This window comes from Dermacentor albipictus, chromosome 1 (assembly GCF_038994185.2).
Source record: "Dermacentor albipictus isolate Rhodes 1998 colony chromosome 1, USDA_Dalb.pri_finalv2, whole genome shotgun sequence".
Lineage (NCBI taxonomy): Eukaryota > Metazoa > Arthropoda > Arachnida > Ixodida > Ixodidae > Dermacentor > Dermacentor albipictus.
The window spans coordinates 66268518-66295257 of NC_091821.1; the positions used below are offsets into that span (position 1 = coordinate 66268518).

The 26740-nt window shown below is 48.0% G+C and overlaps 1 protein-coding gene across 1 annotated transcript; it reads right to left on the bottom strand.

Annotated features, from left to right (window-relative positions):
- Nucleotides 1-2378: 2378 nt before the first annotated feature.
- Nucleotides 2379-26451, bottom strand: LOC139047745 (uncharacterized). The gene is made up of 7 exons (XM_070521768.1): nucleotides 26247-26451; nucleotides 23258-25375; nucleotides 15286-15355; nucleotides 14758-14921; nucleotides 7914-8030; nucleotides 5147-5332; nucleotides 2379-2489 (listed from the first exon to the last, which is right to left on the bottom strand). Exons 1-7 carry the CDS (start codon nucleotides 26271-26273, stop codon nucleotides 2412-2414), a joined length of 2760 nt encoding a protein of 919 aa, XP_070377869.1. The 5' UTR covers nucleotides 26274-26451; the 3' UTR covers nucleotides 2379-2411.
- Between the last annotated feature and the right edge of the window lie 289 nt (nucleotides 26452-26740).

Consider the following 26740-nt stretch of genomic DNA (forward strand, 5'->3'; position numbering starts at 1 on the left):
TAGAATATCCGTTACTTTTCTAAGACAGTGGGATACCAGTCGGAGTCTTGGTGGAGAAGGACCCAGGCAAGCTGGCACCGTTTCGAAGTGTTCTGCTGCGAGACATCCGCGGATGCTGTAGGGAGGCGCCAGTTCCTCAGCAAAAGCATGAAGTGGCCAACTTCTCTCCTACAAGTTTCAGTCATGTATTGACAATGCCTCAACTTTAGGAACACCAAGTTTGTTGTCTCGATTGAGGCAAAGCAATTTTTCCCTTTGGCTGATCTTATCCAGGTTGCATCTCTTTAAAGTGACGTGCAGTGCTATAGCATTACACTTCGCTCCTTCAACGAACACAACAAACTACGTGCATGCGGCGACGTACTGTTTTCTCGTTTCATTACCGTCATTGTCTTGGTGCACCAGATAACTGAAATGAATTTATCATCCACAAGCTCCTTATTTTACAGAACTTCCAGTTGCGAACGGCTTAAAATAATGTAAATAGCGTTTTTTTTCCCTTTTTACCGGACGGACGCTGCACAAACTTGATATCTTAATGTTAATGATAACTCTGCATCCCATTCAATATTCGAATTCGCGATTATTCGCATAGTGAAATTTCCGAATCGAGAACACACCTATGTAGTTTGCAATTAACGATACATCAGCTGACAAAACCATTCAGTGCTTACATCACTTATTCTGCTGTTTCGGATTTTCAAAAACTTTTGTATCACAGAGCTTCACATCTGCTGCTTTTGATGGCATGCCAACTACTGGTATACCGCCACGTACGCACTGCGCCCTATCATTCAAACAGTAATGACAAACAACGATTAATGCCCCCAATCGTTGAAAACAGCACTGTACAAGAACCCTTCTCGCCTTTTTTAGGATGCACTTCAAAGCAAATTTTAATGCGAATAGCATTCTTAGGGCATTTGCGCACCTTTCCAGGGTCGGACTGTCTGTGCGTCTCGAACCGCTTTCCCGTCAACATGGGTCACTGGGTGGTTAATAGTTAAAGTGCATTGGGCGGCTGTGCTGAGGAAACCAACCAACCATTGCGCCAACTTTGGTTATGCGTATGCGACATTGTGTATGTGTCACAGGATACGTGTCGCTACGTGTTTCAGCGGTGTCAATACGGTGTATTGCTACAATGCTTTAATGCTTATCGCATTAATGTCGACATTCATCGCAAAATGAGCTCTGTCGGAATTTTTCTTGACAACACCATATCGCAACACCTCTCTTAACAAAAAGATAGCGTCTCCGCAGTCCTGCTGCTCGGCAGACGGCTACGTACCGGGCTAGGCGACTTCTTTCCATGAGAACGCGCCGATACAGCAGTTCGTGCAAGCGCTTCGACTGTATAGCAGGCACCGAGAACGGGTTCTCAAAGTTGACTGCGTTGAGGTATAGGGAACTTCAGCTGGGGTGAAAAATGGTTACCAGCAACGGATCTCGAGATGACTGGGTTACTGTTGTACATAATGCCATGGCTATACTCAGAGTGCGTTTCAGTGGGTTCATCACATTAACTTCCGCGTGCAAATGCTGCCTCAAAACGGCACCTCGGCGCGATTTGCACCATTGCTGCCTGATATGAGGCACAATCCGACCAATATTCATGTCAGCAAAAGGTCATTCCCGACATCCAGCGTGACAAAGAGCCGCCACAGCAGCAAGGCGGTACCAACTTGGACAGCTAAGGCCACGGGACAGCTACGTTCGGTAATCAAAGTGAAGTCTGGGGGTATGGATCCCGCTTCTTATCAAGGCGCGCGTCTTTCCATGCTTGTCACACTCACCTTCTTTTCCTCTTGCTCTCTGTTAAGGTAGCTTTGAGTAAAGCACACCGTGCTCATCACCGGACTGCGATTCCTCGGTTGCTGTGCAACGGAATCAACCATTATTTATTAAATTTCGAGGTTGTACACTGGTTTATGAGAAACGCCGCAGTCTGGGGCTCCGGATTAATTTTCACCCCCTGGGGTTATTCAACGTGCACCCAAAACGCGGTGCACAGGCGCTTTTGCATGCCGCTGCCATCGGAATGGCGCCGCCATGGCGGGGATCGAACCCGAGCCCTTCTGTTCAGCCGTGCAACGCCATAGCCACTCAGCTACCACGGCAGGTGGATCAAACTATCCCCTCAGTAGTTATGGCCCGCCAGCGAGAGCATTTTCCTCGCCACAAATACTACAACAGTCACTGAGACCTGAGACAATGTTACGCCCCTAGAAATGACATTCGAGCTGATCAGCATGACCAAATATCGGCGACAGAGCCCAAGAGCACGGACACCGAGTATCGGAGAGACGTGCCAATCACAAGAATGGACCGGCTCGCGACCAAACAAGTCGTTCGATGCTTCGTACTAGAACATAGAGTAGGTATGTACATGTTCGACTTTAATTCCTTGACTATTTCGGTTTGGTTATTTGGTCGAAGAGCTGCGTGACCGCCTCGAACACCTTGTCTGGCTCCTCTTCTGCTGAGATCTGAAAGACAACCACAACATAGCTTATTAACGTTTCGCCTCGAGCACGTCGCGGCAGCAGATCTCTACTGTCTTCTGTGAAACAGGAGAGTCTTCTACTCATATAGAAACAGCTAATAGGTCATTGGGCTTACCGAGAAACGTTCTCAGGTAGCTCTGTAACATTTATTGTTCGGGAAGTCTACGCCAGGCTCCATCCCGGCGCGTCATGCTTAGACGCGCCTGAAGAGACTAACTTAAACGTGCTACGTTTCCACTTAATGTCTGTCAAACAGCAGGCAATAAAGGAAAGCTGGGAAACTTGCGAAGCGCACGAGCAGGGAGAATTCACACGCCCGGGAGAGTTGCCGCGTGCCCAAACAGTTTCTCTCATAAAGCGACGTCCGTGCGCAAGCTCCCCACTTCCGCGCATCACTGAGCATTCTACAGCTACGCCTGCAGTAGACCGATCGCGAGGGAAAGGAACGCGTTCAGATACCGCACGTGCGGATCGTCTTTCGAAGAGTGTTTTCACTCCTGCGCGTCTTTTGCATGTGTGACTCTACACGGTGATAACTCCTTAACTCTAAGTTTTCTAGATATTAGAGAACTTTATAATGGGGTACCTAAGCCACAACCAAGCGTTGGGGGACACAAGCTCCAAACTGTGTGTCCTTCGCACTCTTTTGTGCTAGCTTTGCTCGCTTTTGTAATCCCCGCGGTTTGCCTGCCCCAACGCTCGGACGCCCTAATCTAAAATACTCTATTAAGGCTCTTAGAGGTATCCACAATGTATAAGATGGCCCCGAAGAATGTTAGCGACGCTACTGAGCTACGAGAGGCGCAAGCTGTTAGACAGATTAGGTACCTTGCGTGCATTTAAAGACAAGATGTTAATGCTATATTTCCAGGCGTCACGCTATGCTCTGCTAGTCTCCCGCAACACGAAGAAGTTGTCGCTATACATGTGCACCTCGCTCTGTAAATGCAGTAACCGGCGTACAACCTAGGCGAAACTGTGGCACTGAGTGCACACACACGTTTACACCACGCAGCGGGGCACTTGGATCTCAAAGGCGCGTTTGGTTTGCTTCTAGTAGTAATTGTCGTTATTGTAGTTGTTGTAGTTGTTTCAACAATGAGTATATGTAACGTTAGTTGCACATACTTAAGTTGTAAGAAATGCTGCCTCTAGGACTTCTAGATGATTATACCATGCATGGACGCCCCAGCTGGTAGGATTCGCGCATTGGGTTGAAGTCTGAAAAAGTCTAATGAAAAGAGCTGCAAATGCTACTTGCAAAACTCGCTAGATGCCCGATAAACCTACATGCAGCGTTGAGTTCATGGTTCATTGTATAAGCCCCCCTGCCCGAACACATCAAGAAAAAAGTAATTTTCCCACCAGATGTGATACTTGATTTGATACAACACTGATACAATACCGATGATACTGATTTGATATTGATACTGATACACTATAAACAGCAGTTACACAATTTACACACACTATAGTGATTGAACAAATTAGGAGCCGAACACACAGACACACAAAACTGTTTATTCATTGAAATAGCCGAAATATTGCTTGATGTGAATCATTTTTATGTGCGATCGATTTCAACGCGGCAACTATTTAATTGCGTTCGCCTCGTTTCACAGGTGAGAAAGCAATCATGCGGTGTAGGTTATCCAATATATGAGCGGGAAAGGATGTGTGGTACGTTAAAGGGTAATCCCTATGTTAAGCTAGCGCCGTCATTCTTGGTGATATTGAATATTACGACGGCTTAAGATTGATTACTTACTCTCAATTCGGAGTATCGATATCTTTCCCTTTTTAAGAATTAGGAGCTATAATTTCTAAACCGGCACATTCTCCAGAGTGTTCATTTTTCGCGTAAGCCACATAAATGAACACAATTTGTCAAGAAAGCTAGCTCCTTCGAAAATTGGTCGTTTCGCCTCTTACTGTAGTAAAATAAACCATAAACGTCCAGTACACCGTTAATTTCACGCACTTTTGATGGTTTTCAACTTCTTTAATAAGTGCTCGGTGCGTGTTCTGCGCGAGACGTTGGAAACGAATATTGCGGCGATGACAAGCTGGCTTTGCTTTGCATAGCGACGTGATTAGACGCTGAGGCGCAAAGCTCTATAACCCTGTAACGCACAAACACAGTCCCACATTAAGGAAAATAACTGGTTCACTCTTATTTCTGGCCATGGAGAGTACATTTGTATAAAGAACAATGAAGATTTCTTTGAGTTATACCTTAAAGCAATTAGCAAATGTATTACTAAATTATTCCGAACACATAGATCTCTCCAGCGGGTCAAAAACGCTACCATAGCATACTGATTTATAAAACTCAGCGTAGAATATATGATACGTTGAGTACTGCAGTGATGAGAAAACCATGCTGTTGCTTCAAAGGAATTTCATGGGATGTGAAGCTGAATTCAAAAAGCCTTCCGTTCGCAAGTTATTTGCCATTGGCCCATAGCCGCCTTCGCAAATAATACGTCTAGCATCAGGATTGGCAGGAATTTCCTCTTGCGAACAATTATGGCGTAAGAACATTTTGTGAATACAGGCCGTGATTCGTTCTTTGAAATGAAGGCTGGAACGTCGCTCGCGGCAACAAAAAGCAAAAATATCGAGCAAAGCACACCCACCTTATGAACGATGTCTTTGTACTTCTCGAGGACAGGCTCCGACTCGTCGTGGAAGGTCTTGAGCCGCTTGGCGATGGTCTCTGCGTTGTCGTCCACGCGGCCACTCGTCTGACCACGTTTCATGAGCCGAGCCGTCATCGTCTCGTCCTTCACCTCGAAGTACACAAGGTTGGTGCACTTGCACACCTGCGCAATTGGAGACCGACAAGCCCTCGTGCTTTTTTTTTTTCTTTCTCGGTAATGTGTGAAGAACTCTGCGGAAGAACTATGACCTGGTGAACGCCCACCCGTATATGTTATCGACAACTCATTTTGCCAACTCCGGTGAAGAAGGCAAAATCGGCGTTCGCTCCTGTAAGTTCTGTAATATCGAACTTAGCAGAGCCTTACAGGGAGCAACCTGGCTTTGTATGTGAAAGATTTTAACTGCATCTCGTCGTTGTTTCAACGCACTAGCATCACCGGCAGGGGGAATTCCAAGCCTGTGCGCGAGCTGCTTGAAGTGTTTCGTATCAAAAGAACGAGCGGGCTTGCATAAGCGACCCATCCGTGCTTATCACAGAGGAAGAGTGACGCTTTTTATCGGGGTTTGATTGACATCTTCGAATGTGCTATATTGGTTTCTTTCTTTTGCACGTGCGCTTGCGCAGGAAAAGCGGTGTTTGAAAGCACGTAAATGCTGTGTTCCTGCGCGTGCGTGCGTGCGTGTACGCCTCCTTCTGGCCCTGCGTACCACGAATACACGCAAAATTACCGCTCGAAGAACTTTGCGTGCATTCGCGGGTTTCTTTCACGCTGGGAAAAGCCCTTTTATGTGTAGCACGCATCGAGCAACAGAAAGCTGCATCGGGAGCTTTTCATGTTGCTTTACAATTTCCCACTGGCACTTTTCATCTAATTATAACATTTGAAAAGTTGATTAACTAATTACGACTAATTATGTAATTAGGCTAAATGAAAAAGCAAATCTGAGTACGAGGGACGTTCCGAAATTAAGTTTGGTCATTTTTCTGAAAGAGCTTGGTACGCCAGGTGAATACACGCCCGTTGCTGGTTTAACGACGGAAGGAGCGTCAGCGGAGGAGGAATGACGCATGCGCATAACGCCGAAGAAGAGAGTAGCAGCAGACCGCTGTGCCCGAGGTTATTCGAGCACAAATCCCGATGGCAGACAGACGTGTGCTGTCAACTTGGTCGCCAGTGGAAGTGCTTGCTGTTAACAGGTATGAATGGGCACGTGGGACTAGCGTGTCAGTCATCCATGAACGCCTACAGATCTTGTATGGTGAAGATGTCATGCCTCAGGCATTGCATCGCAGGGAACCGAGTTTTACCAGAGTGGTTTCTTCAAACTGATTGCACGCAACGACAAATGTCTCAATGCCGATGGCGACTATGTGGAAAAATAGTGCGAGGTGTATAGTTCATGATGCCATGGTGTATTTTGGGGGGGGGGGGGGGAATAAAGTTTCTGTGTGAAAATAAATAATAAAACTTCCTTTCGGAACGCCCCTCGAATCTCCAAGCGACGGCAAACAACATTACCTTGATTCTGCTAAGGGACGTGGCATCTGCATGATAGCTGGGACACCCTGTATACAAACGCGCAAACTCCTCCCAACTTAGGTTTATTCGGTGTAGACACGTTATTTTATACCTCCGCTTTTACGTAAATGGTGGACCGTTTTATGAAGTAGTATACGAGGCGAATAACAAAACGGCACGCGATACAAAGAAATGAATATGTGCTACAAGAAACCAAGAACAAGATACCACTCAAGCAATCCAACAAAACTGAAGCTCAGGACGATTAAACCCAGCCTAGGGAAAAGAAATATTCTATCTGCGCGTTAGCGTTGTTGAAGCCAAGCATACACAGCAGCTCCCCTATAGATAAATTTTCAACATTTTAAAATTAAATTCTGGGGTTTTACGTGCCAAAACCATGACATGATCATGAGGCACGCCGTAGAGAGGGGCTCCGGATTAATTTTGACCACCTGGGGCTCTTTAGCGTGCACCGAATGTGCAGTACAGGGGCATTTTTGCATTTCGACGCAATCAAAACGCCATCGTCCTGAAGCGCTGTGTCTGTGTATCTGTTTCTTTCTACGTCCTCGTTCAGTCGCGCTTATGCACTCTACCATGGATTCTAACCAACTAGCCCGCCAACGTGTTTTAATCAAAACGTGGCCGCCGCGGCCGGGATTTGATCCAACGCCCGGGCTTAGCAGCGACAGAGATAAATCCCCCCTCTCTCCCCCCTCCTTATTATTACCATATAGTTATCTTGTTAGTAATACCAGCGACAACCGCAGGATTTATAGGGACCAGCTGTCTTGAGCGTGCTGCCAACGTGACTTTGAAAAGTACGCGGTTTATCAGCAAACATCCTAAGCGCATGAGCAAGGAAAACCTGTAGGGGCAAGCAAAATTTAACGCTTAATGGAAGGCTGTGTAAGCGCAGCTTCAATAGCGCGACTGCATAACGAGAGAGAATATGTTGAAAACAGATCGTTTTAAATCGCGTTGTACATGTGTTCTTGGCTTTCTTGACTCCCTTGAGTGTCCTAAGTTTCCCAATTTCTTGTAGAACGTAGACAGCTCTTTGTATTCCTCGTATTGTTTTTGTCTATCGCCTCGTATACATGGCGTCTCAAAACGATTCAGTATACACCGGGTGCCTCAGCTAACGTGAACACGCCCCCGATATACAAGACACATCAAAAGCGATGCCTATATACCAAGATGTGGGCAATAGGCTTACCTCAGCTTCGAAGCGCACTCCCTGTTCAACGTTCCTCGGATAGCCGTCGATGAGGAAGCCCTTGGCTGTCGCTAGGTTTTTCTTGATGGCCTCTTTGATCAGTTGTAGGATCATTGCCTGCGGTACAAAGAAGAGGGAGACTTACCAGATCACCACATTCGACTGGTCGACAACAGATCAGAAGGGTTAGCGGGTGTCGGCATCATATAGCACATCCTCGTCGACTAATCAGGTAAAGTTGAGGACCTTTTTGAACCTGCTTACAAAGGACTACTGGATTTTGGAGAATTTATGGTATTAATAGCGAATGCGGTGTGATATTGATAATGCAATGCGAATTTACTTGAAATGTATCACTCTTAATTTGCATTTGCTATACGGACACGGCAAAACATGCGGGAAGCAAGAACAATCCAGATGTCTATACTTCGCGCCTGTGCAACTGGGCAAATAATTAGAGGTAACGAGTAAAGTAGAAACGAGAAAAAATGTGTTTGGTGTCCGCTTAAGAACATCCATGGTATCGTGGGAACACGTATAATGCTCCACCGTGAGAAGGGTATCGCAGAGTACATTCACCATGCGGCTTCTAATTCGACTTTTTTTTTTCTTACACACGAAATGATTTAGTCCACGTTCCATGTCACAACCACATGCCACTTCTCGTTATATGTCAACTAAGCTACAATGTTAAAACCAAGCAAAATACAAGGCTGATTTAAAGGAAATGAACTAGGCACATCGCTTAAACAAAATCATAAATGCGTGAAGGTTCTTTTCAAAGCTTCAGTTATTCATTAAGATCTTCCTTTCGATGCGACTACACATGTCTGCTTAACACGATTCAAATTTAACACGTGTGTCTGGCTGAGTATCGCCAGACACACGGCGCGCAGGTCAGCATGCTGGTAAAGGGAAGGAACCTCAGTTGTTCAAGCCGAGAATCTGGCCCTCTACCTACCTCTCTATTAAAGAAAAAAAAAAGAACCGACGAAGTCATGTGCGCGTAAGCTTCGGCATGCGCTTGAAGCGCAGCGCCTTGCGAGAGGGCAAATAACTATCGCGCTAACAAAGATAAAAGCGAATGATTGCTTTGTTTGCTTCGTCACAGTACATCGCAACAGGAAGCTGAGAAAAATATTTTCAATGAAGGCTTAAGGGGTCCTTCGACCCCTTTGCGAAAAATGACAGCGGCTGAAAAACAGAGGTGCAATGGCAGAGCGCTCGATTGTTTCGAGTTCCTGAATGTATTGAGGGATGTGCCATGGAAGTAAAAAAAAAACAACCTGGTTTATACAACAAAGAGCCGCTAAACAGCGTGCGAGGCGATTACTAATACGTCACTAAACTAAACAATACTGAGAATGATGACCGCCAAAGGAGTTGGAGGCGGCTACCCGCAAGATGTGATAAGAGGCGACCATGGCGGTTATTATTCCACCGCATTGAGAGAAGTAACGAAAATGGCGGCTAGCACACTGGTTCGAGTATAAGCTCCAAGTTCTGGAGAACCGCAGAACGGCATATACTACGCTATATGCCGTATGGACGCCGGTGCAGAAGCGAGACCACCCGACGCAATGAGAGCCAGATATAATGCTGTAGCTCGGAACCTCTGCCGTAGCCGCTGCCAGGAAGCATAGTTAACACTGATAAGTGGGTTAGTTGGTGGCTCGACATACAATGCGTGTGCCAGTCTGTACGCATTGCTGGCACGCTCACGAGTGTGTGTGAGTGCATGTGTCACTTGCGCATGCTCGTGTCACTCTCCTCGATTTATATTAAGTTACACGTGTCCTTCAGGTAACGCCGCTAACCGTTAAGCGTCAATAAAGTCAGGAGGCCCACTAACTCGCGTCAACGCAATCATTCTCCATCACGAGCCTGTCATGCGTCGCCGCACAACACCTGTTGTGCATGTGCTGGAGGCCACTCAACGTCAAAGCTTAAGGGGCCCTGAGCTAACGGTACCCGATTGTCCACCGGACGATTGTCCACCGCACGTCGCTATTTCTCCATAGCTACGTGCCATGCAGGGGCGTAGCCGGGGGGCGGGGCTTATGGGGCTTCAGCACCCCCCCCCCCCCCCCTCCGAAATCTTTTGTGCTGTCCATTGCACCGCCGACCAAAGCAACCCCCGGCGCCGGAAATCATTCTGGATTTTGTCTAGAATGTCTTTTTCACGCTCGAAATGACATTTCACCGCGAACATTGCGAACTCGGGCTGGATTTCGCGGTAACATCCATGCACCTGGAGTCGCATAATACGAGGATTTTTCCGAGCACAAAGGGCGTATTGATGGCGAGCGGGCTCGTCGCGGCATATCGCGGAGGCCGCGGAATCTACGGAGCGCATGGATGTCAATTCTGCAACTTCATAAAGTTCTCGTAAACTTTTGATGTGAAAGCTGCATTGACATTTCCCATGTTGGGCTTTAGATTTTCAATTGCAGAACTTTGTGGGTTTAATGTTGTTATAAACATTTGGCACCAAAGGTTCATTGATTTTTCTAAAATCTTACATCGGAATATACAACGACACAAGCCAAATCAACACACTATCAGACAAGTTGACAAAGCACGCAGCGAAGTCCGATGAGACGAAAGATTGTGGTGGTTCAGTTGTGCTGCCCCCCCCCCCCATGTCAGATAAAAAAATATCTACATTTTTTTTTCACCTACGCCTAAGCATCCATGTCAAGATACTAAAGCTAGCCAAGGTAATTATGTTATTTTTTCTACTGTGACTTTTATTTGCAAGGAAACGTTAAGCCTCTTCAATTATTTTTCTTCTTTTGTTCTCGTTACGCTACCCGCGGGCTGCTAGAGCCAGCGAGAGCGCATGCCTTTTTCTGGTGTTGCCCTTACCACCGCGTGGCGCACTTCGGTGCGCGTTCGGTTTTCTCTGGCCGAGTGGAGTTTCGCCTTCGCGAGTTTTGGACGCTTTCTGGCTAGCAGACTAGAAAAAGAAACAATGGTCGCTCGCCGCCATTACTGTGAGGACTCGACCAGTGGCGTAGCAACGGGGGGGGGGGGGGGGGGGGGCGTGGGCCCCGGGTGCACGGGTACAGTAGGGGGGGGGGAAGTCATATACGTCTGAAGACACCCGAAAATTGTCGATATCCTCGCCTTCCTCAACTACACCCGGGGGGGGGGGGGAGGCGGGGAGTGACAGAAGAGCTAAGGGCCCCGGGGGCCAGATGACCTAGCTACGCCACTGGACTCTACGGATTGCAACGCGTTCGCCTGAGCACAACCTCTCCGGAATATTTTGTCTCGCCGGTGTAGGATACAGAGCAGCATGCGTACGGTTCTTTGTGGGCCAAGCGTCTCACGTTTTCTTCGATATTCTTTCGGTAGCCACATTAGGTGCCCAAATCAGGCATTCGGTTGTGGCCAACATGCTTTCCTTTGCGTTTGTTCATTTCGGTGGCCCCGCCTCTCAAAAGGAAGAAAAAAATACAGTGTTGCGACGCAGCAAGTTTCTGCATGGTAAAAGTTCGATTTTGCTACTTCTTTTACGGAAAGTAATGGGCCACGGGACGCTTGAGTTGCCGGATACTCTTATGATATTATTGCGATAGCAATTATATGGACACTCCAAGCGCATTCCTGCCATCGCCGTCGCCCTTGTGTTTCGCATAAAGTCTAAGGGTGATAACATCATGACCGCGCGCCGCATAGCGTATGTGCGAGGGAAGGCGCATGGTGTATGTGCGAGGAGAAAAGCGGGGAGCAAGCGCGCCGCCTTCTGGCGCGCGCTATACATCGGGAGAAATGGAAGGAGGGTGGGCGGGCCTTAGGATTTTGTGATCTGTGAATCTGTGATTGCGCAACATGTTTATTTGCCTTGTTTGACACATTATAACATTGGCTTTTTCTTAGATGCGTAGATTTATTGGACACTTACATGTATATTTAAATATCTTGTTGCGAGGTTTTGTGTATACGTGCATGAGCTTTGTTTCCAGTGACACTTTGTTGCCCTTTACCAAGCTGTATCTTCGCATTTATATATTCCATTATATCTTCACATTTCTAATGTACGAGGGCGAGTCAAATCTAAGTGAGCCAACCCACCCCGCGCAATAATGGTTCGGTTCATTATCTGCGAGGCATGCGCGTAGCACACAAGCATGTCCCATTTACAGAAGTGACATGCAGGTGTGAGGATAGATGTTCTTTAATACTCTCGTACACTGGGTTGAACATGGTTGCGTGACGTAATGGACGCTCCAGAAGTTGAGCAGCGTGGTGTTGAGGTTTTTGACTGCTGAAGGTATTTCGTAAAAAGAAATTAGTTGCCGTAGGGCTGCCGTGTACGTTGAACATCGGATTTCATTGGCCACTGTGAAGCGTTGGAGCGAACGGTTCATAGAAGGACGTGAAAATTGCCAAGACGATCCAAGACCGGGCCAAAGCCACCATGCAATCACCCCCAACGCAATTACAAAGGTTGATGAGCTAATGAGACGAGAACGGAGGGTAAGCACTTATGAACTGGCAGAGCATGCGAACATCAGCCACGCTTTTGTTCCCACCATAATTCATGAACATCTCGGTTATCGGTTCTTGTGTGCGCAATGGATGCCCAAGATGTTGAACCCCCGCCAGAAGACGGAGAATTTTGACCCTACCTTGACTCATCTGATCTGGTATGACAATGAGGATGACGACTTCTTGTCTGCAATATTGATCGGGGACGAACCATGGTGCCACTACTACGAGCCTGAAACACGACGACAAAGCTTACAGTGGAAATATTCGAATTCACCACCTCCAAAGAAAGCAAAGGCCGTCATTTTCGCCGGAAAGGTGTTGTTGACTTTTTCAGATCGTCAGGGGCCATTACGGATAGAATTTGCCAAATATTTAAAGAGTATCAATTGTTTCCGATATTGTGAAACGCCGGATCAGTTGCATGTCGCAATCAAGAACAAACGACGTGGAAAATAGACGAATGGGGTCATCTTGTTCCCCACGTCGCTGATGTGCTTAATACAAAACTGGCAAAGTTCAAGTGGGAAACGCTTCAACATCCGCCATACAGCTCAGACCTGTCGCCTTGCCACTTCCACATTTTGGGGAAACTGAAAAAACAGCTCAAGGGAACCAGATTCGTGTCGGACGATAACGTGCAAGAGTCAGTTGCAGACTTTTTGAAGCAGCAACCCAAGGTGTTTTATGAGACGGGAATCACGCGACTCGTTAGTCAATAGGACAAATGTCTAATTGTTCATGCAGACTAATCTTAAATAAAGTACCCCGTTTGTCATATGTTCGCATTGGCTCACTTTCATTTGACTGGCCCTAGTAGATTATGCAAAACGTCTGGTTTTTATACGTGCTCTCTGTTGCGACTATAATTCGGTGCGATTACTCACGATACACGACCAGTGACACCTGCTCCTGCGTAATATATTGGAGCAAAGGACAGCGTTATTGAGATATTTCATTGGCCGTTGCAGATGTACAAGAATGTAAACAAGGTTCTTGAATGACAAAGTTTCATTAACATATTTGTCCTCAACTTGCTCATTTCATGGCCTTTACATTTTTTATAACAGCGGCTTGCACTGCTTTGCTGGTTTAGAACTGATATAGTTCTAAAGTTCGTGTGATATTTTCTTTACTTAGTAAATAGACAAACAAATATCTCAAAATATATATCAGCATCTTTGGCAATGGCAATACAGTATGTTTTTGATCCACGAATTCATGTATTTGATCCTTCGACAAATTGTTTAAGAGGAAGCTTTATCTCGGACCCAGTTCCGACGCGGTCTATTCAAATACATGTAAAACGCAGAAACGCTTTTCTGAGATAACCTCTGGATCGCTTTTAATGAAATTTGTTGCATTTGAGAGAGAAAGTTAAATTCTAGTGTCTGTTGGATACGGAATTTCGATTTAGGGTCTGAATTTTGTTTAAAATATTTTGAAAAACTTGAAATTTCGAAAAAAGTTGAAGCACGACGTTTACAAATTAATTGCTCTGCATCAAGAACAGTTATTGCGTTTCTGTAAACGGCATCTGTTAAAACACTCAAAGCGGACAAATTTGATACGTCAATTGGTATCTTACGTGAATTTGTTACATTGTGTACAAGGATTCTGCAAAAACCGTATTTCCATAATATCAATTTTTTTAGAATAATGTATAACAAAATAATTTTGTCCGCTATAGATGTACTATTAGATGCCATTCACAGAATTCTGATATTATTTTTCGTTATTCAGTTACACATTTAAACTTCATAGTTTAGCTTTCTGAAAATTTGCGATTTATGCCAATTTTTAATAAAGAAGTGACTGCTTAAACAAAAATCCAAAACGAAAAATCACTAGAATTTAGTTTTTCTTATAATTGCAAAAAACCTCGTCAAATTTGGTGCAGTGGTTGCCGAGAAAAACGAATTCTCCTTCGACATGTACTTAGATACGAATACCCGAGCTAAAGCTTCCTCTTAAAGAGGAGGCCGAACTGCAAAATGAGCCCCCCCCCCCCCCCCCCCCGAACGAAATTCCTGGCTACGCCACTGGTGCCATGTCACATGTCTGTCTGAATGGAGAGATTTTAAGCCCAAGTGTCATATCTCATACCGACACGCAAACGCGGACCAGCAGCCTCCTTTTCATTTCTCGGTTTACAAGATGCATGGAAAATACATTGCAAATTAAACAATATTAGAATGCCACAATGGGCCCAATGGTCCCCTTTTCGATAAATAAATAACGGACCATGGACAGTCACTTCTCTGCACACAACTTTTGAATGTTTCAGCGAAAGGACCCGTTAAAAGCGTACCCGCGGGCTTCATACACGGTCACTTTAAGAACCTACCAGTGGGGCAAGCTCTCCCTTCTTCATGATCTCGTTGATTTCCTTGCCCCGATCGCTGCCAGACTCCACTTCCGCTCGCAGGAGGTCCCCTGACGAGATGTGCGTGAAGCCGTACTTTTGCACTATCTTGTCGCACTGTGTGCCCTTGCCAGAGCCGGGTCCGCCTGCACGCACCGGCCTGCACTCAGCGACACTCGTAGTCCCACATTCCCGAACAAAAATGGCTCCCGAGTGACGCCACCTGGCGAACCATCTGCTCTTTCCCACAGTATACAGTATGCTAAGCAACCACGAAAATACGATCAAAGCAGCCGTCAGGCGATTGCGAGACTCGCAGATCTGTAGTACTACAATAGCCATAGAACTCTTCTTAGTTTTAACTTTCCCCGTGATATTTACTCATTTAAAATTCAGGTATAATCACTATTTTCCTATAGTTTAGATATAGAAACCACTGTCTCGTGCTCAGCCGAAGTACTGAGCCGCCGTGGAGGGTCACAGAAACAAACTAAGACATTAATATCTTACCAAAGACGAACACGACCGGCACCTTGACGTCCAGTGGCCCTTCCATGGGTGCCTGAGCAGTAGGCTCCGTCTGATAGGCAAAATACGACAAGTCAGACGCCAATCGACGCTTACACAATGCGCAGTTTTACTGGGTAGTAAGCAAAGCTGAGCTCGCAAAAGGAGTCTAGTGGTCAGAAATTACGAATATTTAAATTTCTCCGTACGCAGGCTGTAAGATTTTGCAGTCGTAACAAGGCGCATTCTCAATCGCCGATCGCTTGCGTTAGGCAGGGGTATTTTTTATATTGATTTTTTTACAAGACATTACTATAGGAAACGTCCCTTGCATAGAAAGAGAATTCGCGCAGAATGTGAGCTAAGATTAATAATTAAAATGACCACCTTGAAAGATGCCCAGAGCTATCGCGCGTGCGCGCGCGACTACCAAAGCTGTCGAACCCATTCACACGTTCGGAGTTGATCGCAGAGAAGACTCCAAGTCGGATGCGCACTGTCTTTCGGGAAGTCGAGCCAGCAGGCCAGACTGATGAATAACAGGCATTCAGCCGGCACGAGTGCCCATCTTGGTTCATTAGTGTTCGTTATGGGTGCCACCACACGGTTACCGGCGACTACCGATAAGTACCAGTGACACACGGTTCGCGACGGGAGGTCCCCTGCTATCAGTCACCAACAATTTCTTTTTGTATACAAGGGCCAGAACGAAGCCCACGCCATATATAGTATAGCAACACGCATATACGTGGTGTTCATTGAACGTGAGCAGAATTTTATTCTTTTCTCTAGTCGCACATGGCAACACTTCCTACGAGAACTTTCGCGCGCTTATGACGTGATATGTGCCTGGTTACATCGGGGCAAGTAGAGCGCGGTATCTGTGGCGCAGGACAGTGCCGTTGGACATGTACAAGAGAAGTTGCGACGACCTATCGATGCTCAAAACGATGCGTAGACAGTCTCTAAACGAGGAAGCGTGATACTGAATTCGAGGATCCAGTGTTGGAGGCTAATCAGAGACGCAGGTTACGGAACGGTGAAGTCAAGAGGGAGAAGTCGAGAGGGACGAGGGGCGAGAACCAGTGCAAAACAAGAGGCGTGCCGGGCACGCCTACTCCGCGAAGACCGCCACCAGCAGCAGATACTTTTGTTTGGTCCCAAGTTCGGTTGAGGATTGTGCGGAATGGCGTTGGATGTAGTATGCGCATGCGTGTGACTAAAGTTGTGGTTTCTCAAAAACACTACTAAAACACCTTCGCTATGCGGGTGATCAGTGTCGGCGTGTGATGCGTCAGTGAGTGACATCCAAGTCGTGTGTAGCGTGTGTCGTAGAGGGACCCGCGCTACACACGTACGCTAGACGCTGCGTACGCGTCTACCCGAAGACGAAATAGTCACATAATTGCTTTTCAAGTTGTTTTTATAACCATGTGCTATGTTACGAGCGTCAAAATCCCATTTTTGTTCATATACACCGGCTAGATGCTGAAGGCGCATCTCCATGTAGTATAATACGCGTCTGCATACATAGTGCGAATAACCAACGCGCACTGCTGCGTGCAAGCAGCAGTGCTGCGTGCATTAGAGGCAACATTTCTTACCAAAGCATAAAAACAGCTGCTTGCATGTATAAACTAAGGGACACTGCAGGTTGTTCATGAATCTCGTTCGTGGTACATTAGGCCAAGATAGTGCGAATGCATGCATAGCGCACTTTCGCCGGGCGGCTCAGCTTAACCTCCAACGAGGAATGGAACTGCATCTAGCTGCCCCGTTGGCCACCATGCCCGCCTCTTTATTTAAGCAATAAAGCTAGTTCATTCTTTGCGCAGTGTATATCCAGGGACACACTTGCCCGCATTAAAAGAAATATCTCAAGCACTAATTTAACACACAGTTTGGCATCTGCTACAAAGTTCGGTGACCGGGCTCCACATTCGAACCTAACCTGGTACATCTTAGAAAAAAGGAGTGGAATTCGGGGGCCGGCACACCCTAGAATATGCGGTTAGAAGATCTGGTTTGAAGATGTTATAAACAGGTTGAACGATTGATAAGGTGCGAAGTTTGATGTCATTGACCATACATTTGAGGACTGCGGCTGCTTCTCTACGCAGATGCAGCGCCGAGGTGCGCCAGTTAAACCTGATCCTTCACACCGACCATGCAGAGTTACAAACGGGTGCCAGATTCGATAGAGATCGCGTGGAACGACATTAGCGCTTAATTCGCCTCGCCACGTTCCTGGTATGTTACGCATTTACAAACCAGTGGACAGAACTGAAGGGACGACATGCGTGTGTGAAGTAACCGATTTGCTATGAATTTATGCGAAATTTCGCGGCAGAAAGACGCTTGCCCTTGCGCGTTACGTGTGATCTAGACTCCGCAGGTTACCACGACGAGTGATCATAGGGCCTCGAGACAGTGAGCATTTTACGTGTCATGCGCAATAACTTAAAATATTGGCGACTATAGCGTGGTATAGGTAAGAATACACAGTTTTATTTTTGTTGATATTTCAGTGGGCTTACATTAAAAGATATTTTTTTTTACCTCCACATTTTTCATTATCGGGTTAGAGTCGAGTAAATACATAAGATATCATGCAGCCACACGCAACAGAATAAGAAATCTACTGTGCAGCAGTGTTTCTTCCTTGTGTGTTTTACTGAACACACTTCCTTCTCGGATATACCATCACCAATTATAGCCACAAATGTCCGTCCCGCTAACCTTTTTCATTTCCTCATGCATCTCTTTCGCCACATCTCACCTTCAAGAACCGGTTGTTTTCAGCTCTTTGGTGTGTCGCCCAAACTCCGACCTCCGTTATCACCAGGATCAGGCCAGTCGTCGTAAATTCAGCGAGCAAAAGGCTTTTCTTTTTTTCTTTTTCTTTTATTTGTTTATTTTTTCGAGCGAAACTCGCGCCGAAAACGCCAACTAAGACAAACCAGGAGGAATTCGCAAGACTTGACATGAATGCGAATGGGGCAAGACTGCAGCGATATAGTCCAATAACCCGAAGGCATAGTATTCAGCGAGCCACCGCAAACAGGAAAACACTCGCATGCAGCGGAGGTAAAAATTAACAAAAGGTGAGACCAAATTTACTGCCGTGATGTCTATCAATAGTCACAATTTCACGCGGGTAATTTCGTAGAGGCTACGAGCACATTTATTCTGCGGAGTCTAGATCACACGTAACGCGCAAGGGCAAGCGCCTTTCCGCCGCGAAATTTTGCATTGTCTGGTTGGTGCCATGTGGAGTCATTGCGGCCGTCTCGCTTTTATACTGTGGTACAAGTAGAACCCTTCAAGATAACATTTTTACGTCCTCACAACTTGAAATGTAAAAGTTTTCATTTAAGACTGTGCTACTCGCTGCCGTTTCTGGGCCGGATCGTTGACGCCGTTGACGCCACGCCGTTAGCAGCTTATACTGTGGCGACTTTCGCCGAGAGCTAATATCTGACGAATATATAGGTAGGTGTACTGACCACTCGGCCCTTTAACGCATAGGGCAGCAGTCAAACTCCACCATCCAACGGAGATGGTCTATAAAGACAGATTCAGAAAGACGGTACATCTTTACCCAAAGCAGAGTCAAGAACCACTCCCAAAACTATTCTCTCAGTCCACTGAATGCTTATCATGCGTCTTCTCGCTGTTTCGAATGGACAACTTTTTTTTTTTTTTCGTGGGAGCCGCAATACTGCGTAGGTAGTGGCGCCATCTATAGGCAGTCGGCATGCTGGCTTGAGCGAACGCTCTGTATTGTATGCCATGGTATACGCTCGGCACTAGTTTCTGGTGGCTTTTCTTTTTCGCGCTCGCGGGGTTTAGTTACCGTAATATGGAGTCTTCTACGCGGGCAACGGTTCTGTGAGACGTATTCAAGCGATTTAAAATATGGCATGGCCGGAGTTTCAGCTGGCGTTGGGGTGGACGGAGTCCCCAGCGCAATGTATGCGCGCGTGTTTGAGCCTACAGTCAACCTCGGAGATCAGTTGTGTGCTTCTGGAAATTGGTTGCACGAATGCGACCTTACTGCAGCATTCTCACTGTAACTCTAAGCTCTGGTTTAACAGTAATGTGTAGTTATGAAACATGACGATCCGAACAGCGTGGTTGCCGTTCTGCTGCGAAATAAGTTGTGCTGTTTACTTTGAGAAGAGTCCAAATTGTTATCAGCAAATACAATTACAATACAATTACAAATACAATTGCGCGACTTCCTTGTTTGCTGGTCGAGATTCCACGCACAAATAAAATAGTTTTGGTTAGTAATAACCGCATACCGTACAGTGTGAATCACACTTGTGTGGTTCAGCGACCGGCTGCATGCTCTGCGAGCGTCCGAGGCAATCGTAGATGCTGAGTTATAGATCCGTTTGTTCTATACAACGCACGGTCCAAACATGCAGCATGACCGTGCGAAGTCTTTTGCGGCGTTAGTCCGTCTTTTTTTTTTTTTTTTTTAGCGCGCAGCTCTTAGGCGCCCGTTCCTGCGGCGGGCGTCGACGTCGGTGTCGGCGTAACCGAACCAATGAGTACACCGAAAGATGAAAGAGCGAACGCGGAGCGCAGCGGCAGATGAAAGGCACAAAGATGGAAGCTGTGGATGAGGGTGCAGCAGGACATGAGGTGGAAAGCGCAGCAAGAGGGTATGGCGAAAGGGTGGGAAGCGTAGAGCGGCGACAATGGCTACGAAATTGAGCCAGGGTAGTGCCCGTCGTCTGGCAGATCAGGCGGCGGCCGCTGCTGTGAATCGCGCCCGCGCGTCACCCACGCGCTGGTTCTCGCGATCTCCAGATTAGCGAAGCAGTCGCGCCACTCTTCGCTCCGTTTGCGACGTGCCATCCGAGACCGATTGCCCGCGCCAGCAAATATACCGCGAAATGAAAACGCGTATAGAGCTGCGCTCAAGTTGCGCGTTAGGGAGTATCGTAATCTTTGGCGACTTTTTTTTTTCGCCAAAGAAAAAAAAAACTTTTCTTTTAGTCTCGTTAGTCCTGTCCTCTACTATGCACTCACCCGTCTTACGGAAATTGTGTTCGCACAAATTGCCGTTAAGTTCTTTTTATGCGATCCCCTTTGCATATTATGTTTTACGGGGCAAAAAGGCATTGCCGAAACAAAAATACTTATATGTATCGCGCTGGTTCACCAACCGCAGTGATCGCTGTTTAACAATAATGCGGCTGTTTGGCAGTGTTGGTAAGGCATGACAAAACACTAAGCGCACAACCAGACGAGGACAGTGAAAGACAGGCGACACACGAGAGATGTCTCTGCTGTCTTCTTTCACCGTCCTCGTCTGGTCGTGCGCTTAAAGTTCTTTTGTCGTGTTGAGCAAAACCATGGGCCTTATACAGGAAGCTACCGCAGACATAGTATAGTGATTTCAAGTCTACTAAGACATGAAATGCGTGAGAACGATGTGGTTGCTGACAGAAATGTTTTATAACATTTGGCGCTTAGATGTTTCGGGGTTCCATTGGGTTGGCCGTACATAAGTACTCTTATCTTTTAGTTACCATTCCAAGCGATCAGACAGTGAGATTCTTCATTCATGCTGGCAATGCATAGACGCCGGTTCTTTTCGTCGAGTGTAAACCGATACAGACAAAATATTTCGCGGCACACACACATCGTGGCTGGTGATACGCGTCGCATATGTGTTTGCGCATACTGTATAATGCTGCACCTAAAGGCTACACAGTGGTTATTCAACGAGCTCGTATGAACTGACATCAAGTAAATTTCACGCAGAATGAGCTAAAACATCTCCAAATTGTTCCACAACACGCGACGGCAACACATTCAAGCAGCACCGCACCGGCTCCCACAAGCCAGAGAGGAGGAAAGGATCGCCGCCAACACCCTTCGCCGCGCGCCCTTTCCTCCTCGCTCGATGAAGACCTATAGGCCGAATATCCTTATGCGTGCTGGGAAAATTTATCGAATATGTGCGACGGATGTAATTTCGAATATAAAGGGGGCTCACCTCGTCGCGCTTTTAGAAAGTGTAGCTGGGTTCTTCCGACGCATACCATTAGCGAATTAGAGCGCGTACGTCCGACATGTCCTAATGTAAAGACGATACATAAAGTCTTCGTCCCTGTTTTGTTTTAGCCAAATTACCGCTGTAAATGCGAAGTCAACATATCCATTCTCAGCGGTTGACCTTTCTTGGACCGACCCGGCCTTATCTGCCGGTAGCTCCGCGGCACGGCGCTGTTGTCAGTTGTTGAAGATAGCGGTTGTGCTTCACACGTCCACGGCGTGCCAGCAACGAAGCGTGATTCGTTTTCTATGGAGCAAGGGACGAACGACCAACGAAATCCACAGGAAAAAACAGCCCACATATGGGTCTCGCTTTGAGAAGTGTGAGGTGGTGGTGGTGTGAGTTCGCAAAAGGCCGTGAGGAATTGCATGACAATGAGCGTTCGGGGAGGCCGCGTGCGTCGCTGACTACCGACATTTCTCAAATTTAGTGCTGCGATGGGACAAATGGCTGAACCGGTGCGGGGACTACCTGGAAAATATTGTAAGGTACGTAGAATAATACGTATATTTGCAATTACCTGTATGTACCTTATTTTGGTTAATAAAACATAGGAGCAAAGACCTCCTGATCAGCCCTCGAAAGATGCCCGAAATTAGCCAGGTGCGTCGGACGTACATCCCAGAATCCGTCTGAAGTACAATTTCAAGGAATACGCCTGAGCTACCTTTAGCTGCAGCCCTCTATCACTCCCTCTTTTTAGGCCTTTCCTAATTCAGTACAATACGGAAGTGTGTTCATCTCCAGCGAAAATGGTCGCGGCCTATAGGTTTTCAAAGAGGATTGAGTCAATGTGCTTTGCACGAACGAGCTTGATTTCATATGAGCACCCTATACAGCAATACTTCACGAGCACGCAAACCCACCTCAACGTTTCATAAAAATTGTCTGCACGAAACGGGCCTGCATGCTCATATTTAATTTCATACTGCGCTTATGCCGGGTGGCAATCCAAGCGAATAAAAAGCACAAGATGAACGAGGCTGACGGTGTCCAGCAGAACCTGTAGTATAAGGAATAAATCGAGTTGTGGGGGTTTTACGTACCAAAACCACAATCTAGTTATGAGGCACGCCGTAGTGGGGGACTCCGGACTATTTTTGACCACCTACGGTACTTTAACGAACACCTAAATCTATGTGCACGAGCGTTTTTGTACTTCTATATCGAAATCCGGCCGCAGCGGTCCGGAAACTCGCGACCCGCGACCTCGTGCTTAGCAGCGCGACGCCACATCTACTAAATAGCTGCGCTACTATAGCCGAATGTGGCACGTTTTATTGCGATAGCAGTTATATGGACACTCTGGGCGAATTTCTGTCCTCGTCACCGTCGCCCTGAGGTTCCGTATAAAGTCGAAGTGCAATAACACCGCGGCTGCGCGATTTGCCGTAGTTGAGAGGGAAAGCCGCGCTAGGGGGGGTCGGGGGGGGCGTTTAGCGTGCCTATATCTCTTCTACTGCGGCCGCTAATGCACATGGCGCGGATGAGCGCGGTCGAACGCGCCCTGTTGGGAGATAATCTGCGGCGGGTGCAAAGGCTAGAAGACCCGAGAAGCCGGCTTCGTGTGTGCTGCGTTCTCGCGCACATAGTTGGCTCTTTGAAGCCAGAGGCAGCACGAAGGATAATTGACTCCCCACAGATGCCGCTCTTCATCAAGCCAGCGCGTTCTGAAAGCGAGTAACCGCGGTAATCGAGTGAGATGTGTTCTCGTTTTCCTGTGAGAGCGTCACACCATGCTTGTAATTTTACTTAGTAAGCGAATGTTTGCAGCAATTTATGCGGCAGATAAATCTACTATCCTTACTTCGAGTTGATGTCTAATAATTTGCTATTGCAATGAATCCTTCGCCCTTCGGACGAAACTGCGACATTTTTTCTCACACGCTCAAATCCTACCTTAACTTCAGGCGGATTTTCCTCTTTCTTCTCTGGCTCGGGCGCTTTCCCCACTGGTTCTTTCTCCTCCGGCTTTCCTCCTTCTTTGTTTTCCTCCTTCCTTTTGGACTTCCGCCCCTCCTTGGTCTCATCGTCCTGGGCGAGCTGCTTAAAGTCGATCTTGCGTACAAAGTTCTCCAGCTGGCGACGGTCGAATCGGCGCAACTCGTACTCGCTCTCATCGTCGCTGTCCGAGTCTGTCCAAGCATGTCGCGCTGGTGGCGCTATCGGCGGCGGCTGCTGGCGTCCTCCCACCAGGCCCGAAAGGAAGCCCATGAATCCACTCGACGGCGTTGGGGTGACAGGAGGAGGAGATGGCAGCGGAGGGGTCTGCTTCCTCTTCCTTTTCTTTCTGGACTTGCTGATCATGTACAGGTCCTCTATTTCGTCGTCGTCGTCGTCATCGTTCTTGATATAGGCGCCGCGAGGGCGGCCGCTGCTAGAGCGACGTGGTGGTCCGCGGCGCATCATGAGGGTGCCCGGACAGCTGCATACTCTCGGTCGACTTGGACCGTAGTCGTCGAACGTGGAGCCATCGGAATTCTCTGGCCGCGGCGGCGGCGGTGTCGGGGCACGCGGCGGCGCGCCGTTTGTCTGTCTGCAGGCCTCAGATTCTGCGGACGTACTAAACTCGCGTTCTATCTGAAACATTCGGATGCGCGACACATGTGGTCCGCTGCCGCTTTTGGAGCGCGACACAGGCACCGGTTGAGAAGGGGTATTGGGTAGCCTCCGCGCGGAGCGGGACACAGAGGGTCCCAAACGGCGATTAGGCGGCCGTCTACTAATTGCCTCCGCCGAGTTGTATCCTTCGTCGATTCGCTCTCGTTCTCGAAAATCTACGCCAGAAGGAAATGCGCGCGAGAGCGGCGGCTGACGATCCTGTCTGCCATCAACTGCCTCCGCCGAATCGTATCCTTCGTCGATGCGCTCTCGGTCCCAAAAATCTGCGCCGGGAAGAGGTCGACGCCGAATTTCTTCGCCAGTCGGTGCGGGAAACCGGCGCCCCAGTGTCGGAGGACGCGGCGGCTGACGATCCTGTCTGCCATCAACTGCCTCCGCCGAATCGTATCCTTCGTCGATGCGCTCTCGGTCCCGAAAATCTACGCCGGGAAGAGGTCGACGCCGAATTTCTTCGCCAGTCGGTGCCGGAAACCGGCGCCCCAGTGTCGGAGGACGCGGCGGCTGACGATCCTGTCTGCCATCAACTGCCTCCGCCGAATCGTATCCTTCGTCGATGCGCTCTCGGTCCCGAAAATCTACGCCGGGAAGAGGTCGACGCCGAATTTCTTCGCCTGTCGGTGCGGGAAACCGGCGCCCCAGTGTCGGAGGACGCGGCGGCAGTTGTCCAGGAGGGAGTGACCTCCGCCGGGGCGGTGGTCGTAAGGGCCGAGGTGCTGGAGGCATTCCGGGCGGCATACTACCGAGGCTATTTCTTGGACTGGGGCACCCGATCACTCCCATGCTGCTGATGGCCACAGAGCCCGGCGCCTCTGTCATCGATGTCGCGAAGTAGGGCTGCCAGCTTGGCGTTGTTACGGTGCCGACGCTTCCCGTCGAACTGCCGAAGCAGTGCGCATCTGTCACTGACGCCGGCATGTTAGGGCGCCTCAGCGGTGGACCGGGCGCGGCTCGTCCTGCCCATCCGGACGCTGACGGCGCCGGAGGCACTGTAGACGCTGGCGGCACTGGAGGCATGGAGCCCAAGCTCCCGATGGGGTCGAGGGAGCCTCTCGCGCCCCGCGTGCCTGGGCCACTAACTACGGACACTTCGGTCAGCGAAGCGGTCATGTGAGAGCGCCGAAGCGCGGCGGGCGCATACGCAGCTGGTTGCGGAAGAGGGGCAGTCACAGTACTGGAACCGACTTGCAGTAGCTCGGACGCTTCCACGGCAGCTACAACGGGTTCAGCGCCTAGCGCCGGCGGCGACTGTGGCGGCCACGTGCGGCCGCCCGGAGTTGTCGTGATCGTCGACTGGGAATTTCGTTGCAGCAGCCCAGGCAGCATAGACCTACCTGGCACCGTCGATGCATTCGGACCGATGAGGAAAGTGGTGTTGCTCTGGTAGCGCAGTGTTTGCTGCAGGGGTAGACGCAGTCGATAATAATCATGCTTCTTGCGAATCGTTACAGTCATTCACTGAAATTATATTTGTTCGAAGATTGGTCGCATCATACGTCATTAGTCTGGTATACTTAAGCGCATGCACTTTAAAGGAAATTGAAGTACGCCTGTCCGTTTTCCGAAAGAGTCTGAGCTCTGCGACTACCTAAATTGTAGCTTAGCGACTGGGTGGCAGGAAATGCTATGTCCAGTAAATGGAGACGAAGAAGAATTGTGAAGTTATTAAACCGCCAGTACTCTCAAAAGCATGGCACTAAACAATCTGGGTCAACTCGTACGAACAAACGAGGCAGTTTTACGCTAGAATCAACCGATATATTTCATTTTTCATTAACCGTGTTCTCTGCACTGCTATACCTCAAGGATATTACATCAACAATACCCTGACTATACCCCAAATAATAATAATAATAATAATAATAATAATAATAATAATAATAATAATAATAATAATAATAATAATAATAATCCACCATTCTGAAACTTCGTGGACAACACATTACTTGTCATCTATTAAGAAAAGATCTTTTTCCTAAGAACCTTTCGTACTATTCAGCATGGAAATTGTCGGGCCCGTTTGGGAGACGAACGAGAGAGTCTATGTAGTCGGAGAGCCTGCTTAAACTTAGCCCTGTCTTCAGATAGTAGAATACGTAGGTCAGAGCTAAGATCCCGCCGTAATTGCTTCACTGCACTCGGCAATGCCTCAGCTGTGCCGATAGATTTTTACGATGCTGCCAAAATTTAAGCATGTGGAAAGAAGCCAACACCGAGTGCTGCACTAAACCACACGGCCAACAGCGGCAAGGAAATAGTCGATAATTACCGGTCTCTGCGACTGCTCCGACTCCATGTTGGCGGTAGCCTCGGCAGCGACGACGTACTGCGGTCACGGGCACTCGCAGACAGAGGTCGCGGTGGGGCGAAATGGGGCCCCCGCCTTGGACTCAATTTTTCTGCCGCCGTCTCGGCTCCATTGCGGGGACTTTCGCTTCTTCGTCTTCGACCACCGGCTGTGCCTTCCCGTGACAGTTTGGCTTGGTGCCTACGGATATAGCCGAACCCACTACGGAGGATCGGCTTTGGCTTAAACGTTTTCTACTTTTCTTCTGGATCGAGTGGAAAATATTTCACATTGGTCGAGACAATCTAAAATGCGCGTTACGGGCCTGCGCTCCCTGAAAATTTGTTGTTTTGTTGGACACACAAGAAACAACGAGTTCGCGCTCATCTGCCGAAACCTCAGTGCCACTCTTGAAGGAGCAGGAAGAAATCGCAAGCTTAGGAAATTGACCTGACTAAGTATAGCCCTGTCTTCAA

Bases quoted from the DNA above. Each gene is read 5' to 3' on its own strand.
- LOC139047745 (XM_070521768.1), bottom strand. From the start codon at position 26,273: ATGGAGTCGGAGCAGTCGCAGAGACCG. The intron at 15,356-23,257 runs GTAGGATTTGAG...TTTGCCTATCAG, and splicing joins AAAATCCGCCTGAAGTTAAG to ACGGAGCCTACTGCTCAGGC. The intron at 14,922-15,285 runs GTAAGATATTAA...CGGTGCGTGCAG, and splicing joins GCCGGTCGTGTTCGTCTTTG to GCGGACCCGGCTCTGGCAAG.